The sequence below is a fragment of the Thalassophryne amazonica genome, chromosome 14 (genome assembly GCF_902500255.1).
Source record: "Thalassophryne amazonica chromosome 14, fThaAma1.1, whole genome shotgun sequence".
Classification (NCBI taxonomy): Eukaryota; Metazoa; Chordata; class Actinopteri; order Batrachoidiformes; family Batrachoididae; genus Thalassophryne; species Thalassophryne amazonica.
In genome coordinates, this window is record NC_047116.1 from 26047191 (window position 1) to 26067065 (window position 19875).

A 19875-nucleotide genomic window follows, 5' to 3' on the forward strand; every position below is an offset into this window, starting at 1 on the left:
ATCAGTTCCTGGCCCCAAAAAATAACACACTGGTTTTACCTTTTTAACAGCATTTCATGCATAAAAGGCAGACAAAATACAAAGAATATGCATAGTATCATCGACAAAATACTGTACGGTAATTATAATAATATTACCTTACATGTACAGAAGAGACCATAAGAACATCAGGTAACTGAACGTCTGAATGGATCAGACGCCTCTGTTGCTGTGAAACTCTGGTCAGAATTAATGTTGTATGCTAACAGCATTAGCACTTTTAGCTGTTGGTAGCTTCACCCATTAGCTCCACTTAATGTATGATTACTGGAAAAAATACGCAGCTCATAACTTTTAATGTTCACAACAAAGTAAACCATTAGAAGAACCACTGGGCAGTCCCCAAAAATATGATTATATAAACATCCAAAGACACCTTTCTTGCTTCTTCTTTTGTGTTTATTAGTGGATTGCAACTAGAGGTGGGCGACTCAATCTTAATATCGATAATATCAATACCAACACTGGTATTGATATTGAACGATCCTCGTGTAAAAAGATCGATACTCAAGCTTTTTTCTCTCCCGCACGCACTGACTGCTGCGCACGCAGATTTATCAAAGTCTACTCTCTATCTGTAAGAGCAGCGCTGCGCTGTCACACACAACACGGAGCAGCGCACCTTTGTATTGTGGTTTGTCAACCCTCTACCTCGGGGGATTTTGTTTTAAGTTGTGTTGAGTGATGTTTTTTAAACAAAAATGTCGACTGTGATAATAAAGTACTTTGCTGTCATGCACAATGCTTGGCGAAATTCTATACTAGGTCTTTTGGATCCTTTGGATCTATGATGCTTAAATATGAAAAAGTATCGGTATCGGCGATACTGGGCCTGTATTTACTTGGTATCGGATCAATACCAAAATTCCAGGTATCGCCCACCTCTAATTGCAACCCAACACGGTGCATTACTGCTACCTACTGCGGCGGAGGTGTTCGTGAACCAAGACTTTGTTTGAAAAATGATGCATTTTTCATTTAAAAAAAATATGTTTTTAAACCGAGTTGTTCTTAAACTGCATTGTTCTAAAACTGAGGTTCCACAGTATAGGATATCTTTGCAAAGTGTATACATGATGAGTGTCACTGTTCACGTACTTTCTGGTGTAGTTTGTACCTCCTACATACCTGTATGCTTAAAAGGTTTATCAACTAGAGGCAGCTTAGAACTGGATCAAACATATCAGAAAATGGTGCTAGCTGGCACTGATTAGTCAGATGGGAACCTCTGTGAGAGTGACCAGACACAAAGACATCAAAATACGGGCAATAGGGAACTACCTCAAAGTATTTCTCTTCAAAACATTTTCTGCTATTGTTGCAATTTCATCGGATCACCTTCGTCTCTAGTTTTTTATACTGTCCCTATGGTTCAGGCTGGTATTTTGGATGTGCACGTTGTGTAGTGGTGCCAGGTGTGCAAAGAACTGTGTATAAATGAATAGGAATGAAGTTTAAGGCAGAAGTTCTCAAACTAGTCTATGAACCCAATTTAAATCATACATTTTCATAGCTTCAGCTGACTGAAATGTTAAGATAGTTTTAAGGCATTTTCCCCCAAAATGTTTGATTTTTTTCCAGCCAGCTGGGGATGTAGAATTCCCACTGTCTATGCATCAATCACACTTTCTTCTGCTGACAATAACAAACAAAATGTATGACTTTCACCAAATTTGAATGGAACATCCTGAATGAATAACATGAAAAAGGCACAGTAATGATACCTCCTCCAGGTGGATGTTATCCAAGTCATAGGAGCTGCGTACAGCCTCCACCATCCAGCTCTCTGGTGTGATCATGTTCAAAGTGAGGAGCGGCGATTCAGGGAGCTCCATGAAGCGAGCGACTGGACCCGATGATACCGTGTCATTAGCCAGAAAACTCACATCCGACTCCAACACAAAGCGATAAAAACTGCAAATATAAAGAGAGCGATGACCTACATTTAAGTACTTGCTCATTAACTGCAAAACAAAGCATTTAATAATATTAACATTATTTATTACCACATTTTACACTTTCAGCCAGGTCTGTTTCATGTGGTGAAAAGGTGGGTGTGGCCTGTCATTGAAGCCATCAAATCGTGTGATGGAATCTTGTAAATACACTATAATTTTTTTTTAAATCTATCTAATGGAGTTTTATTTGCATGCATCGCTATGTGCCACCAAAATACTAACAAATATGGTTCTGTGGTAATCATCAGCCAGCCAAGAAAATATATTGCAAACTTTAAAGGGCTAACGGAGGAACATTTTCAGATGTGCAGCATATTCGTCTCAGCCAAATGTTATGGCACACTTTATTTAATTCAGCTTTGAGTCCTTGTGTACAAGTTTGCTAAAATGTAACTGAAAAATGTATGGCTATGACAAGGAAAAAGATGAACTTTCAATGAATTTCATAAAATAGTGACAGCTTGTGCTAACAGACCTGGTTTCCTCAAAACTTTGTAAAAAGGTTGGCATGGTATGGGCCAGACACCATTAACTGTTTCTGGTTCACACAAAGGAGAGAAATATGGAAAAATGTTCCTTAACTTCCAGTCAGGGCCTGTAACTAATAACCGTCTTTCATCAAACAAAAGACAACCATCTCTGCAGCAATCCACCAATCAGGCCTGTATGGTAGAGTGGCCAGACGGAAGTCACTCTTTAGTAAGAGGCACATGGCAGCCCACCTGGAGTTTGCCAAAAGGCACCCAAAGGACTCTCGGAGCATGAGAAACAAAATTCTCTGGTCTGATGAGACAAAAATTGAAGTCTTTGGCATGATGGAGGAAACCAGGCACCATCCCTACAGTGAAGCACGGTGGTGGCAGCATCATGCTGTGGAGATGGTTTTCAGCAGCAGGAACTGGGAGACTAGTCAGGATTGAGGGAAAGATGAATGCAATAATGTACAGAGACATCCTGGATGAAAACCTGCTCCAGGGTGCTCTTGACCTCAGACTGGGGTGACTGTTCATCTTGTCTATTTGACATGAATTCCTGGCATCATGTTTGGAGCAAACTGGGCACCATCTCTACAGTGAAGCATGGTGGCAGCGGCAGAAACTGGGAGACCAGTCTGGAGAGATCTGAAAATGGCTGTGCACTCCCCATCAAAGCTGATGGGAGCTTGAAAGGTGGTGCAAAGAGGAATGGACAAAACTGTCCAAAGATATATGCACCAAGCCTGTGGCATCATATTCAAGAAGACTTGAGGCTGTAATTACTGCCAAGGGTGCATCAACAAAGTATTGAGCAATGGGTGTGAAAATGTATGGGCATATGATTTCTTACTTTTTTATTTTTAATAAATTTGCAAAAGTTAAAGAAAACAAACAAAATGCCTTTCTTCAAGTTTTCATTCTGGGGTGTTGTGAGTAGAATTTTGAGGGGGAAAAAATGAATTATTCCATTTTGGAATAAGGCTGTAACATAACATGTGGAAAAAGTGAAGCATGAATACTTTCCGGCTGCCTTATAAACCACTACATTTTACAGCAGTAACATTATGCAATAGAGAATTCCAGTACAAATACATTTTATATATTATAAAACTAATAATAATATTTAACACTGTAATATGAGGGGGTTTGCCCCTTGGTGTAAATGTGCACTCTAATGGAGTCCTTCCAGTGGATTAAGCACTACTTCACTGTTGAGAGTAGATAAACCTAAATCCTACTGAAGACAACAAATCCAATCCCCAAAAACATTCTTAGGAATGATTGTGTGTTGTGCAAAAGCTTCCTTTGTGGAAAGAGAGATGGGCTCCGTTGACACAGCTGGGTATATAGAATTGCTTCAAAGTGACAAATCTAATATTACTGCTGGTGTTTCAGCTCCACCAATAAAAGAAAAACATGTGGCAGACTGTGAACCAGAAACGATCTCTTTTTCTATTATTACTCAGAGCTGTCACAGAGTCTTGCTCCAAGCTAATTCTCAGGCTAAATACATTTCTTCAGTGTAACCTCCTGTACTCAAAACTCAAAATGAGTGCAGGTAACGTGACAAATAATCAACCAACATGAATTCTTTTTATTCAGATGGCACATCTCTCTTCCTCAGAGATTTGTATATAATTACTTCTTTAGACTGGAAAATTCCTCAAAACCTAATTACTTCACAACGGCCTGTCGCCCTGAGAACCGCCGCAAAGCAAGAGAGCTGCTGGGATTGCACAGGAAAGTGGTGAGACAGACAATAACGTAGTTAAAGAAGCATGACAGTCACCAGAGAAAACAAGCATTCTTGATTTGATTGTTTTCACTTTGTGAGTTGACCAATTCTCCACAAGGAATAAAGTGAAAATGAAGCACTCAAACGCGTGGCATCACCAGCCAACATCTACCGGATCACCAAGAGTGTCGCTCCATAGTGGGCGCAAAGGAGTGAAGGATCAACTGCGAGATTACAAAAACATTGTGTAATTTTAAAAAAACAAAAAGCGATTTTAAAAACTGATCAGAGTTTTTAGTTTTAGGACTCAAAGAAAAAGCAACAAACATCCAACTGCCTAGTTTTTTGTTTGTTGACAATTTTGGGCATTGCAACCATATTTTCGTGTAGTACATATAAAAATCCCATAATATTATGAAGTTTCAAACAATTTTGATAAAGCAGAGGAACTAGGACTGCATCCTTTTCACCCCACCCCTGCCCCCAAAATGAACCAGGTCAATTTTTTTAGGTTCGTTATGTGACCCCAAAACATAAAAAGGGCCTAAAAGCTGAAAAACGGTCAGATACGTAAGATGGTGTCCAAAACGTCTGACAGAATCTTTTATCATTATTACTATTATTAAAATGCATTCAAAAATATAAATTTTTATTTTTAAAATTAAAAATAAATGAAATAAAATTTCATTTTTAAAATTTTTACATGAGAAGAACATTTTCAGTCACAATAAATATGTATGTGCTTTCTTCACGAGTTTCAAACTCAAATTTGCATCCACAAGAACTTCACCTGTCTGTTTGCCATGAAAATGTCCCTCAAATGCCTCGTAGCAACAAACAATGGAATCAATAAGGAAACATCACATTTTGGACATCAGCTTTAGGCTAGTTATTTTTATTTTTAGGAACATCCTTGTAGTGGTTTGGGGTCATCTAAGAGCACCTTCTGGGTTCTGGAGGAGGGGTAGGGTCCTAGTTCCACAATATGACAAGCAAAGATTCAACATGTCAACATGAGATGTTTGTATTTCTAGCTTTAACAGTTTACATTTTGGTCAGTGCTACAGATAACAAATATGTAAGTATGAATAGAATTTTTAACAAGTTTTCTAATTGCTGCATTTCTAGAAGGGGTCCAACGGATCACAAAAGTCACAGTTACCATCATGGTTTTTAGTCATGGATGGGATCATTTTTAGGCTCAGCAACAAAAAAGGGGGGAGACAACTGTAACTTTGCTTTCAATGTCTCCAAAAGTCCTGAAAAGTTGATACTCTTAAACGCCCCAGAGCTCAGTGGACTCCAAGTCACCTCAGCTCCACCCATGCGTGGCTCAGTGGACTCAGGACGCCATGGTGAAAATGTGATGCACACAACACTGCACACAGAGTGATTCTTTACGTGCTTTGATCCCGATGTGCACTGATGTGCAAGGCAGCACAGCCTGTCTGCTTTTAAACAGTTGTGTTCATGTGAACACACAACCGCTTGTTCCTGACTCACGTGAGCACACAGACTTTGATTTCACAGAGAGCCACACCATTAACACCTTAAAAAAATACCCAACATAACAATAAATCTGTATTTGTCAGTATTATGTAAACTTTATAATTATCGCGATGTTAATATGAATGTCAATCTATGAGCCAGGGATCCATATGGATCACAGATCAACTCTGGTGTGTTACAGCAGTAATTGTCACTCTATTTTTCAAATCTGATTTTCTTACAAGCACCGATTTGTCTGAGACACTGCATCACCAAACTGAACAGGTCAAGGTTGGGGGGGACCTCTGTGACTGGTGCATTTTGCTGCCGTGTTCCTTCTCAAAAATAACCAATTCTTGTGGAAAAAACAATTAAAAGGCAATAAATACTGTGTTGAATGTTACTGTACATACCTTAATTTACTGCTGTGAGCATCTTTAAGTAATATTTCAATAATCAATTATATATTTGGGGGCATCTGGCACCTCCCAGGTGCCTCCCTGTGGAGTTTTTCCCAGGGATGTCCAACCACAAAGAGACGCAGAGAAGACACGGAACACGCTGGAGTGATTACACACTCCATCTGGCCTTGCCTTTCATTTACAAAATCTATTAACATTAAATTTCTCTGCATTGAGATTAGTCTGTGGATGGTCTGTCGTGTTTGTGTTAATAACAAGTAATTGGCACAGAAGGACACTTGTAAAGAAGAGACAATTAGCATTTATTCAATTCCAACTGGTGCCTGGCAGATGTTGTGAAGAGTCAAAGTTAATGAATTAATAATAAAAACCCTTTCAAATTAGGCTAATTCTTCCGGACTGTACGAACTTCAGTAGTCACCAAAAATAACGCAGCTGCAGCACAGTGTGTCACTATGACACTAAAGAAGATTCAACCTGTGATGGGACAAACGCTTCCAAGTTACATAATGACTAAACTTCCCCAGTGGTCCTGCTGATTGTTAATGGACAACTTCAACATTTTTTTTAATTTATTATATGGCTTGAACCACAACTGTGCAAGCTGTAAGCAATTTACCCAGAGACGCAAGGGGAGGCCCAAAGCAATAAGGTGGTGTTATTAAGCAGATTGCATCTGTGCAGTATAATCGTACAAAGGGAAGGAAGGAGGCCGAGATGGTGAGGCTGCGGCAGTCAGAGGATACACACATACAAGCCGAACAGGAAAATTTAATTACTGCTGCAGCAAGAGCTTACCTCTTGAGGGGTGTCTCGGACAACTTGGCCCTGCAATTCATAAACACCTGCAGTTTCATATTGACCACTTGACTGAGCACCTACATGACCCACAGAAGAAGACCCATGTTAATGTTAAGAGCAACACACAGCCAGTCCCTAGTAAAGAGACATACATGAGCATTTAGCACATAAAAACACAGTAAAGATGGTCTAATATGCCTTAGCCTGCCAAGAGTTGAGATTTGGGGAATTTATACATTTTGTGTGTTTAAAAAAAAGAAAGAAAAGAAAAAAGAAAGTGATATACTGGGGAAAATTAAAATAAAATTGACTTTTTATTTGTTTTACACATACATTCTTACACAAAAAGTAAAAGATTACTGAAAATATGTTTACTGAAAAAAAAGCTCGATCAGAACAATTGTGACATGATGTCATCATGGTTGAGGATAAAAAAAAGAAGAATAAAAACAAGAACAACCACAGACTTCTGACATCCACTAAGGGTTCATGAGAACTCAAAATAAAAGCTATATAAAAGCTCCGGATTTCACAACACAATGCAATGATTGCATACTGATCCAGAATGGTCCGACTGATCAAGATGTTGTGATATTTAATTGACAAGCTGAAACAAAATAGTGTCTTGCTGATCTTGGTTTTACATCCTGATGTCGTATGCATGAAGCAATTTTGACAAGACGTAATCCATAAAAGTCTACAAAGTGAAATCCTGATCCAGAATCCGGATCAGGATCACCTCCAAAATTTAATGGAGTCTTCCAAGGCCTAATATCCATCTGTGGTGAAAATTTCAGCAAAATATATGCAGTAGTTTTGATGTAATCCTGCTAACAACAAACAGACAGATAAACACCGATGATTTTATTATGTCCTTGGCAAACATAATAAAAAAAACACTGGGCAGTGTGCACAGGGTGTACAGGTTGTCACAACCAGTTGCGGCGCAGATGTGTCTACATCATGATTTCTACTGAACACTGCAGTGCACTACTGTGAAGTATGCACCAATGAAGGTGCTCTTCTCCCTGCTTGCAAAGGCACATGGTGAGTCATCTTTGCATGTTTTCACCCAAATTCACTGGCACAGCAAGCTGCAGCAGGGTTTTTTGGACAGCTAGTGAGAATCAGTGAAACTTCCTCCTGAAACTTTCCACAGAGACATTTTCATGTAATAAGCAGACTGCAAAAATCATCTTAATGCAATGTCTTAATACTCTGTGGTCCACCGCTCGCAGAAAACCATTATGCAAACCACCAGTGAACAGTACACTTCTTAAAGAAGAAATCATTAAAATTACATCAAAAAGCATGGACCTCTCACAAAACAGGTGCTTTATTTACTAATTTCATAATATAGCCTATGTGTTGATGTCCAGCCACAATTCTGTGCCTACGAGATAGATCTGATTTTTTTTACACTGTTTAAACATCATATTTTTGAAAAGGTTGGATAAGGTTAGCCCTTACCCGTGTGAAGTGCCTTGAGGCAACGGTGTTGTGATTTGGCACTATATAAATAAAATAAATTGAAATTGAAAAGGTCCCATGCACATTTTAAACATAGTTTAGTCATAGTCCATCCCAGCCAGGTTGCACAGACAATAACTGTTATCATCTTGTAATTCAACAAACTACAAAAAAAGAACATGAGGTTGACATGATTAGTTTGTAGTGCACTTTGATGCATAAGCTTAATCCCATAACTTTATTTCCTCCATGTACCATTGTATACATGTGTCTGCCACCTAGATGGCTAATGGATGCTGGATGGATTCTTGAAAATTACCAACAGGTATTATATGCAGTGTGTCTACCACCTGCTGAGACCGAGCACGTCTTGAGCTTGGTGGTGCACTTCACGTCAGAGTCAGCTAACAGGTTATGTTAGAAACTGTCGGAAAAACATGTAAGTAAAACTGGAATTAATGAACAGAGAGAACGTACTGTATGAATGGGGATGCTGCCAAGTATCTTCACTGGTACAGCAAATCAGTGATGGCTAACTTGAAAAAATATTAAAACTTCTGAGACAAGTGTTTTGAATATTGTTCCAAAGCCCACATGAAAAAAAAAACACCAGAATACAGGCCAAAACATAAAACACAACAGGAAGGTAAAACCGAAATTGAAGAATAGATAGAATGTGTGGCTGGGGATGTTATCAAAACTTTTTATCAGTACTGCAAATTAGTGATAGCAAACTTGACACACTGCTTCAAAACATTTTGAAAACTTTGAAACATCTGTGTTTCAAACATTGTTCCAGAATACGCATGAAAAGGAAGATATTATTGCTGTGCTCCCATCTGCTCAACAGCTGAGGAATGTGTGTCCATGTCAAACTCTGATATTAATATACCTTAGCTACAGTCAGCACAGGGTCTCTACGTGCACTAGCATCTACAACCCCTGGCAATAATTATGGAATCACTGGCCTTGGAGGATGTTCATTCAGTTGTTTAATTTTGTAGAAAAAAGCAGATCACAGACATGACACAAAACTAAAGTCATTTCAAATGGCAACTTTCTGGCTTTAAGAAACACTATAAGAAATCAGGAAAAAAAAATTGTGACAGTCAGTAACGGTTACTTTTTTAGACCAAGCAGAGGGGAAAAAAATATGGAATCACTCAATTCTGAGGAAAAAATTATGGAATCATGAAAAACAAAAGAACGCTCCAACACATCACCAGTATTTTGTTGCACCACCTCTGGCTTTTATAACAGCTTGCTTGCAGTGTCTGAGGCATGGACCTACTGAGTGACAAACAGTACTCTTCATCAATCTGGCTCCAACTTTATCTGATTGCTGTTGCCAGATCAGCTTTGCAGGTTGGAGCCTTGTCATGGACCATTTTCTTCAACTTCCACCAAAGATTTTCAATTGGATTAAGATCCGGACTATTTGCAGGCCATGACATTGACCCTATGTGTCTTTTTGCAAGGAATGTTTTCACAGTTTTTGCTCTATGGCAAGATGCATTATCATCTTGAAAAATGATTTCATCATCCCCAAACATCCTTTCAATTGATGGGATAAGAAAAGTGTCCAAAATATCAACGTAAACTTGTGCATTTATTGATGATGTAATGACAGCCATCTCCCCAGTGCCTTTACCTGACATGCTGCCCCATATCATCAATGACTGTGGAAATTTACATGTTCTCTTCAGGCAGTCATCTTTATAAATCTCATTGGAACGGCACCAAACAAAAGTTCCAGCATCATCACCTTGCCCAATGCAGATTCGAGATTCATCACTGAATATGACTTTCATCCAGTCATCCACAGTCCACGATTGCTTTTCCTTAGCCCATTGTAACCTTATTTTTTTCTGTTTAGGTGTTAATGATGGCTTTCTTTTAGCTTTTCTGTATGTAAATCCCATTTCCTTTAGGCGGTTTCTTACAGTTCGGTCACAGACGTTGACTCCAGTTTCCTCCCATTCGTTCCTCATTTGTTTTGTTGTGCATTTTCAATTTTTGAGACATACTGCTTTAAGTTTTCTGTCTTGACGCTTTGATGTCTTCCTTGGTCTACCAGTATGTTTGCCTTTAACAACCTTCCCATGTTGTTTGTATTTGGTCCAGAGTTTAGACAGAGCTGACTGTGAACAACCAACATCTTTTGCAACATTGCGTGATGATTTACCCTCTTTTAAGAGTTTGATGATCCTCTCCTTTGTTTCAATTGACATCTCTCGTGTTGGAGCCATGATTCATGTCAGTCCACTTGGTGCAACAGCTCTCCAAGGTGTGATCACTCCTTTTTAGATGCAGACTAACAAGCAGATCTGATTTGATGCAGGTGTTAGTTTTGGGGATGAAAATTTACAGGGTGATTCCATAATTTTTTCTTCAGAATTGAGTGAGTCCATATTTTTTTCCCTCTGCTTGGTCTAAAAAAGTAACCGTTACTGACTGCCACAATTTTTTTTCCTGATTTCTTATAGTGTTTCTTAAAGCCAGAAAGTTGCCATTTGAAATGACTTTAGTTTTGTGTCATGTCTGTGATCTGCTTTTTTTCTCCAAAATTAAACAACTCAATGAACATCCTCCGAGGCCGGTGATTCCATAATTTTTGCCAGGGGTTGCAGATTGCTTGTACGGACAAGAACAAAAACAAAAAAGGGAAAAGCAATTTTTACACCTTGCTACGTATTCTTCTTCTACAGTATATCTTGCTTTTTAACCAATTCTTTGAAAATATTGTGACTGGAGTCACGAATAAATGGAAAAAGTGGAAAAAAAAAAAGAGCACAGCTTACAATCAGTAAAGAAGACATCTTCTGTGCTTCCCTTGTGAGGGGGTCAACTACAGCCACCACATCATAGAACACCTCGTTTTCACGTGGAGCGAGACGCAGCACACTGAGGAGGAGAAAAGCACATCAAAGTGATTTTTAGCGACAACAGGTGATTCTGTCCTTATTCAGTTCAACTGCTAAATCAGAAGGTTTGATTTTGTGCCTGGCTCCAAAAGATGGCCCAAGAATGTTTGTATACATTATAACAATAGGAGAGAGAACACGTTTCTGTGAAGCTGCAGAGGTGAGTGGATGCCAAGCAGAGAAAAATCTTGCCCACCTGTGGCTGTTTTTGATAAAGTGGATGTCCCTCCTGGCTTCTCCTTTGGGAGCTGCAGTTAGGAGGGCATCAACTTTCATCACCAAATCACTGGCTCTGGGAGAAAAGAAGTGTAGTGCAGTCAGTCCATCACTTAGAAGTGATAGCATGTCAAACAGAAGGCTGCATAATGTTGTGTTATATTTCTCAAAAAAAAAAGAAAAAAAAAAGATAAATCCCTTTGGGAAATGCTTTAGCTTTAATACACAGTAGTGCTTGTCGTTGACGCTATGAGGTTACACATTACACAGCACTGTTATCTATGACAGGATGCTCAAGAGACTTTTTGTTTCAAACAACAATGCAGGAAGTAAATCTTCGAACATACGGCTTTGCTTTCATTCCCATCTGTTTAGCTTTGGCTTTGACTTTCTCTGCAGAACCTCTCATCGTTATCTTCTCCAGCAAGTGGAAATCCTCCACCGTGAATTCTTCCTGCTCATCAAATGGCCCAAGGACCTAACATGGGGAAAATAACACAGTGAGAACCCCACTTTACCCATTTTCATCTGCGTATATATTATTTACTACGTGTAGTGCAGGGGTTGTTAAATCTAGTGTGAGAGTAACATCGTGTTTCACTCACTTCAAGTCATGATTTTTGTTTTTTGTTTTTTTAAAGTGATGCTGCTGTGTTTTCCTTCCCTTTTATTTTTGGCAGAAGAACTGTGCCACTGCATACAAAGGAATGTAAAATGATATTAATTGTTACTGCCATCCAGAGGGTGGCCTTTTCATCCTTGGCTGTCAGCATCACTGCTGCTGAGACATCAATCATCAGCTCTGTTCACCCATACGCTCACTGAGACAGGGCGGCTTGTGCCACCTGTGACCTTTAAGAAACATACATCATGCTGATTTGACAGTGTGAGACTCTGAGGGAAAACATGCCAAAGTGCAGCATCTTTGAGGATTCTACTGGATTACAAAACAATGGCAGCAACATTTATAGCTTTGCCTTTAGGGAGGCAGTATGTCTGTTTTTTGTCCAGACAGTCTGGGCTTCAAGCTGTTTGTCTACCATACATACACCTTTACAATCAACCAGACGGACATTTGTCTGGGTTTATAAATCAAAGATATGAATATAAAAATGATTAGTTCAAGGATCTGTCATTCATTATACGCTGCAATGCACTGACTGGATTAATGGCATTAAAATATCTAATGTGTCTTTCAAACTCTATAAAAAAAAATACCTACAACAACATATAAATTAAATGAAAAATGTTCAACTCAAAATACTGGAATGTAAAAGTATGGGCACTCTTTAATATAACACAACTACATGACCACTTTTACAGCCAGTTTGCTTTAGGAAAGTCAGTGGATGGACACAGAAACATTAAAAGTAATTGAATATGTCTTAAACCCCTCACACAGAAGGCATGTGTGTGACACTCACCACTATCTGGCACAATACCACATGGTTGCCGGCACTCACCAGGGTGTGGGGGAGTGTTTTGATCATGTTCAAAATGAGCGGTACCCCTTACATGCCACACACATGCCATCTGTGTGACAGGCTGGAAAGCACCAGGTTGTTCAGAAACTCCAAATACATGATTAAATTGTGTGTGCCTCAGACAAGGCCGAGATTTTACATGCTATGTTAAATGCCACTGAACGCCACGCACACGCAGTCGTCATGCTACACAGTCGCTACACTCTGTGACATATTGTCGCCCCGAGCGTAGCATGGCAATGGCTGGCACCAACATATCAAGCACATGCCTTCTGTGTGAGAGAGTTTTTAAGAGTGCATTTACATGACTCAATAAGAAACAGGAAGGTTTTCATAAGCTGAGTGAGTACTACTAAAGGGGATGAGTGACGGAAGCCACCAAGACAGTGGTGGCCACTCTTAAGGAGTTACAGGCTTCGGTGGCAATAGGTCCATTTCCACTGCTGGAGGTTGGCATACTTCACAGATGTCACAAATGTTTACAGGTTTGGCCCCGTAACTGGCCATCTCAGCTGTTGTGTTTCCACTGCAGTGAAGACCCACCCCCAGGCTCAGGCAGCTACATATAGTAATTCTGCAAGTTTTGACCTCAATGTAGATTTTCTCATTCCTCCTCAAGGACTCCTTTTGGGACTCGGGTCTGCCCTATTTACCTGATATTCTTTCACTTTAATGTCAGAAAGTATTAGTTATTAGAGGTGCTAATACAGCTGTGTTGAGGTTATCCACTCACACGACCATTGCTGACTACTGCTCTCTGTCCAGATCTCAGTTTCAGAACGTCTCTGCAAAACAGCTGTTGACTGCGAATGAAATCCACCTCCATTGTGTTGAACTTCTTCTCAAAGGCATCTTTGTCCATGCCCTACAAAACAAGAACAAAATGTTGGCCTGTAGCATTTCTATGGATTTTGTGGCAAGAGTGTTAACTTGAACAGTGCCATGATGAGTAACATATTAATGTAAGGAATGCTGTACGCAAGACAGTAAATACATAAATAAATCACTGAAGCACTGCATTGATGCAATCACTGCCGTTTTCAAGCATAAAATATTCCAGCCAGAGGACCAAGCTGTCAGAAATGCAAGACAGAAAATGAGATTTATCCATTTGTAATTAATCTAACACATATTTAATTAAGCATTGGCGTTTTCTTGTCTATAACAAATTACTCTGGTGAATGAGGTCATTAGTTCTTCCAACATTTCTCTTCTCAAGAGAACAGGTGAAATACCAATAATGTCAGCACAATTCAGTCAGCAAGTCTGTCTGCCAGCCCATAATAAACCCACATCCCTCGACTCTGGGTCTCAGCTCTCACAGCCACCTCCTACGTATCTTGCTATTATTTCCAGGCACTTCCCTACCCATTGTTTAAAGGTAGCTTTAATTGGAGGCCGGTTTGTCACGGTTGGTCCCACATGTAACCTGTGCTGTACAGCCTGCCTCCTGATGGGAGAGAAGAAGCTTTCCTGTCAGCTGTTTTGTTGATCAGCTTCTGGGAGTTTGCTTTTGTTATGTGCAAAGCTGTGTGGGTGGATACTGCACACCAGTGTGGAGAACACCGTGGCTGTAGACTGCTTAGCGCAGCAGAGTGATGGTCAGGCTTGGATGAGCACATGTGGCTCACACAACCGTGGCCGGTGAGAGTGCTCGGCTATTCATCAGGACCCAGACAGCAGGTATCTGCAAACACTTTATTTAAAGATTCAGCGTGTGCGGAGCGCGTTGTGCTGGCCCCTCTGACAGATCAACTGGAACTGACAGTGAGTAGGCTGCTCGCTTTGGTATCCACAGGCTGTGGACAATCATGCGTGCTCTAAATGTTTTCTGTTACCTGATGTTCAAGTGAGGAATGAGGAGATATGCTCATCAATCACCATTTTCCCTGGCTGTGAACTTAAATCAGGAAGCAGCAGTAGGCAAAAGCTTTGCAAGGAGTTATTTCACCAACACTACAAAAATGCAAAATCTTACCACGTATATTTATCTCATTTCTAGTCAAAACCTCTAATTACACTTAATATGACTAAATCCTTTTACAAGTAAAATTTCATAAGACAGAAGGACTTGTTTTTAGATCACAACTTCAGTTGTAGAAACATTCTGTTTGGAGCCATATCCAAGACAAAGCTTTATTGACTCAGAATCACATTTTTAAGTTGCTCACTGCACAAACGCACTCTTATGAAGCACATTTTTCTACTATCAGATTTTTAAGTTGCTCACAGCACAAACGCACTCTTATGAAGTATATTTGTCTACTTTCTAGTCAAAATATGCAATATTTTTACCAGCTGTGCACCTCTCATTTTAGTTTTTCCTGATACAATGAAAAAAATTCAATGAAAACATATAACCGTGAAGACACACAAACCAGTTACTTTTAAGACAATCTTTCAGTTGTTATGGTCAATTCCTATTTATGTTGAGGAAAATGCTCAGCGGTTACAATGCACCCTGAAAGTATTTGCAGTGCTTCACATTTTCCACATTTTGTTATGTTACAGCCTTATTCCAGAATGGATGAAATTAATTTTTTTTCTCAAAATTCTACACACAATTCTCCATAATGTCGTTGTTGTTGTTGTTGTCGTCCCTTCGGCTGCTCCCGATTTGTTCAGGGTCACCACAGCAGATACAGCCAGATCCACATTGATATTTAGCACAAGTTTTACGCCGGATGCCCTTCCTGACACAACTGCAGTGTAACCTGGAGAAACACACCAGACCCCACACTGCTTAGCTTCTGAGATCTGACGGGATCAGGCTTATACAGAACAGACCGGCTGCACACAATACTCTATAATGATAATGTGAAAAAAGTTTATTTATTTATTTTTTTAGATCTTTGCAACTTTATTAAAAATAAAAACCTAAGAACTCACATGAACATAAGTATTCCCAGCCTTTGCCATGAAGCTCAAAATTGAGCTGAGGTGCATCCTATTTCCACTGATCATCTTTGAGATGTTTCTACAGCTGGCCTGACAGAAGAGTCACTCCTTAGTAAAAGGCACATGGCAGCCTGCCTGGAGTTTGCCAAAAGGCACCTGAAGGACTCTCAGACTATGAGAAACAAAATTCTCTGGTCTGATGAGACAAAGATTGAACTCTATGGCGTGAATGCCAGGTGTCATATTTGGAGGAAACCAGGCACCATCCCTACAGTGAAGCATGATGGTGGCAGCATCATGCTGTGGGGATGTTTTTCAACAGCAGTAACTGGGAAACTAGTCAGTATTGAGGAAAAGATGAATGCAGCAACATACAGAGACATCCTGGATGAAAACCTGCTTCAGAGCACTCTTGACCTCAGACTGGGAAGACTGTTCATCTTTCAGCAGGACAATGACCCTAAGCACACAGCTAAGATATCGAAGGAGTCACTTCAGGACAACTCTGTGAATGTTCTTGAGTGGCCCAGCCAGAGCCCAGACCTGAATCTGACTGAACATCTCTGGAGAGATCTGAAAATTTGTGTCCCTAGTGTGAATAAAACGTCTGCGGGCCACAGAGCTTTCTCTAATCGTGCCCCTGTTCTGTGGAATGATCTCCCTGCGGCAATAAAACAACGGCGTTTGATACTTTTTAATCGCCGTTTCATCCTGCCCCTTCCTGTAGTGCCGCAGTTTACACCGCCGTAATTGGCGGCCAGCGTTGTATCCCTAACCAACGGCGTGTAAAACGGCGATAGAGCCCACATCGGCGTCCTCAAAGGCGTTTTAACTGGCGACAGAGGCAGACAAAACGGCGGCGCTAGCAGACAGTACGCCGTTCTAAACGCCACCTCCCGGTTAACGGCGTTCCAAACAGCCGATAGGCGGTGGTCAGTATAAAAACGCTAGCGCGCTGCATGCAGGCCTCTCACTCGTGGCCAGCTCCAGATATTTTTGCAGAGAAGCTCCAGTATGCCTCCTAAAAGAAAACTGGCAGCGGCAAGGACTTACCAAGAGATCTGGTTCAGAAGCAGAGGAGAGGCCTGTGGTGGAGATGAGCAACACGTTGAGGAGGGGAAAAGGAAAGGAGAAGAAAAGGCTGAGGATGAGCTCCCTCCCGCTGCAGTGACAGCTGCTTCAGCCTATTATACTCTGTGGGCGGTGCCTATATGCAAAAGTTCCTGGAGTAACGCAGGATCTGCCTGGATAAAACCAGCGGTACACAGGGCATTATCGGCGGCAGCAGAACATCACCATTCTCACGCGCGTCTTAACCTGCAATTGTAAAGGATAGAACTGGGTATTAACCCCCGTTGCCTGACGTGTGCCGGATGCTACGGCGTCAATACGCCGCTTTATTCGGCGGATTTAGCGGCATTTTATCCGCGTATTTGCGGCTAGTACGGCGCTCAAAACGCTGGTGAAATGCTCTGCCCCTTTCCACCGCGAAAACAGCCGGAACTACCACGAACTTCAGTCTACGTACTACCCGCCGACAAAACTGTCTATGTGTAACTTGGGCTGGGCTCGTGGCCGGCGATCACCTTAGTATTTCTTCTGCTTTCTTGTTGCTTAATGCTGATGAATTATACCTTAAGTGTAGTTTTTCTGGCTGACTGATTCTGTTTTTCTCTCTGTTTGAGGTGCGGCTTGATCCACGTGCTGGATTAGATGATTTCTGTGGTGGACACGAGATGGACTCTGCTGTAGGAACAAATCCAACAAGGTGCATGGGCCTATTGTCCCAGGGACCTTCTATTTTGGGAGGCAAGCATGTTAACCTGCTTGTACCACTTTGTTGCCCAGTGTCATTTGCATTAATCCATGCAGCACCCACTAACCACTCAGCAGGTGGCAAACATGCCTACAGAATATTACGTTGGCAGAACAAAGCTGCTTTTCAACTGATACTACGTGTCAAATTTCAGCAGATGCCAAAGCATTTTCCTCAGAGCATGTTCTTTTACTTTTGTGATTTCTAATATTTCAATTTCAATTTATTTTAATTTGTATAGCGCCAAATCACAACAAAGTTGCCTCAAGGCGCTTCACACAAGTAAGGTCTAACCTTACCAACCTCTAGAGTAAGCACACACTGTGGTAAGGAAAAACCCCTCTAATGATTTGAAGAAGAAACCTCAAGCAGACCAGAATCAAAGGGGTGGCCCTCTGCTTGGGCCATGCTAACAAGACAATTGACAGGAAATACAGGAAATTATACACAAAATTTGGGGAAATTTTGGGAGTCCATGCTAGTGCACAAGACGGGAGGCCTGCAGAAGAGGAAAAACCCACTCTGGATGGAGCTGCAACTTAAACAGAGAGAAAAAAACAGAATCAGGTGGCAGAAAGACAACAAATACAGTATAATTTATCAGCATTTAGCAACAACAAAAACAGAAGAAATAAGAAGGTGATCACCGGCCACTAGCCCTACGCCTCACTGAAAGACCCAGACTTTAGATAAAGTTGAGGCTGCGGCCCGCTCTCTAATAATACAACAGCATTTATTGTTTTTGGGTTGCTATTTACACAAGCAATGGTCTAACTCACCCACCCACTCATCTACAGTTCTTCTGTCGAAGCCCTGCACTGGTAAACACACATTTTCACAATCTGAAATCATTTCATTCATTTTTGGGTTTTTTTTTGTGTAAGCTTCATGACAAACTAGTCATTCATCTGAAAGACACAAACTAGGGCTTGAAAAAGAGAAAGAATGTATTAAACTACCACCAATACCTGTTGGAGTAAGTCCTTCATTTTGGTTCCCTGCTGGAGGAGCTGCTTGCTCTCCTCTCGCAGAAGTTTTTGCACAAATTCTGCTGCAGCCTTATTCTTCTGAGTGAGGAAGAAGGCCCAGATAGCTCTGTAGCGCACAGTGTTATCTTCGCTGGGCTTACTGCTGGGGTTATCTATCACCCCCATACGGACTCCAGGACTGGCCTTCTGCTTGCACACACATACACACGCACATACAATGAGAGCAGCAACATCATTCACACAAATATACATTTCTCATATTCCTGCAGCCTGTAGGCATCATTACGAAAGAGCACTGGGAGCAGAGACTGTTTATTGCCTTACAGCAACAGTAAAATATTCTCATAATCTGCCTATTCCTGCAAAGGACTTTTTTTCCTAGAAAGTAGCCCATGACTGATCAAATGATGTGTAACGTGTCAACAGTGAATCTGTACTTGTAATCCTCATAAGACCATACAGCAGAAAATCCATTTGTGATTAATTACATGTCCGGTCATTTGTACATGCTGTACAAATATGTGTTCCAAATATCTTGTATTTTCATAAAATGCTGTGCATGTGAATTTGAAAATGATGACTGGCAAATCAATTGCTTATAGAAACACTGTGATTATTGTGAATCTGCAAAGGTGAAGAGCGAGTGGCAAATACTCACCATATGTTTCAGGGCACTGAGTAAAAGTCTTTGTCCTGAAGCCGTCTCAAAATCTCCCACTATCCACATGGTCACACCACTCATACCATCTGCATCTAAGGGAACACAGCAACTTAAGCTACAGTTTCTGCAAGCACATATGTACTATATGCACTGTGAATACTTTACGAATGCATTGTACAGTCAGGCTAATGGGAAAGAATAAACAATAACTGGGCAATGTTGTACTTTGGTGCAGTACAGGCTATCCTCTGGGTCATTCCATGTGAAATCATCAGATTTTACAAAATCTTCACCGACGCGGACTCTCATGATTTTTTTTTTTTTTTACAAGTACCCACATATGTCTGGTGAACACATGCAAAATATTTCTGCTTAATTCCAAGTAGTTTCTTAGATATCTTTTTTTTTTTTTATCAGGGTACCCACAATCCTATTTTACACTCGCGAATGCATTTTGTGCAAAATATATTTTACTTAGAGAAAGTAAATTCTGAAGTA

The 19875-nt window shown here is 40.5% G+C and overlaps 1 protein-coding gene across 2 annotated transcripts in view; it reads right to left on the bottom strand.

Moving 5' to 3' along the window:
* Positions 1 to 19875, bottom strand: part of uggt2 (UDP-glucose glycoprotein glucosyltransferase 2) — an 87852-nt gene that overhangs the window by 30465 nt on the left and 37512 nt on the right. For both annotated transcript variants that reach the window (XM_034186306.1, XM_034186305.1), the window contains exons 21-28: positions 19375 to 19469; positions 18696 to 18902; positions 13747 to 13878; positions 11877 to 12007; positions 11510 to 11605; positions 11191 to 11293; positions 6917 to 6996; positions 1764 to 1953 (exon numbers count right to left, since the gene is read on the bottom strand). In XM_034186306.1, coding sequence (XP_034042197.1) covers positions 1764 to 1953; positions 6917 to 6996; positions 11191 to 11293; positions 11510 to 11605; positions 11877 to 12007; positions 13747 to 13878; positions 18696 to 18902; positions 19375 to 19469 — 1034 coding nt within the window. The remainder of the gene's footprint in view (positions 1 to 1763; positions 1954 to 6916; positions 6997 to 11190; positions 11294 to 11509; positions 11606 to 11876; positions 12008 to 13746; positions 13879 to 18695; positions 18903 to 19374; positions 19470 to 19875) is intronic.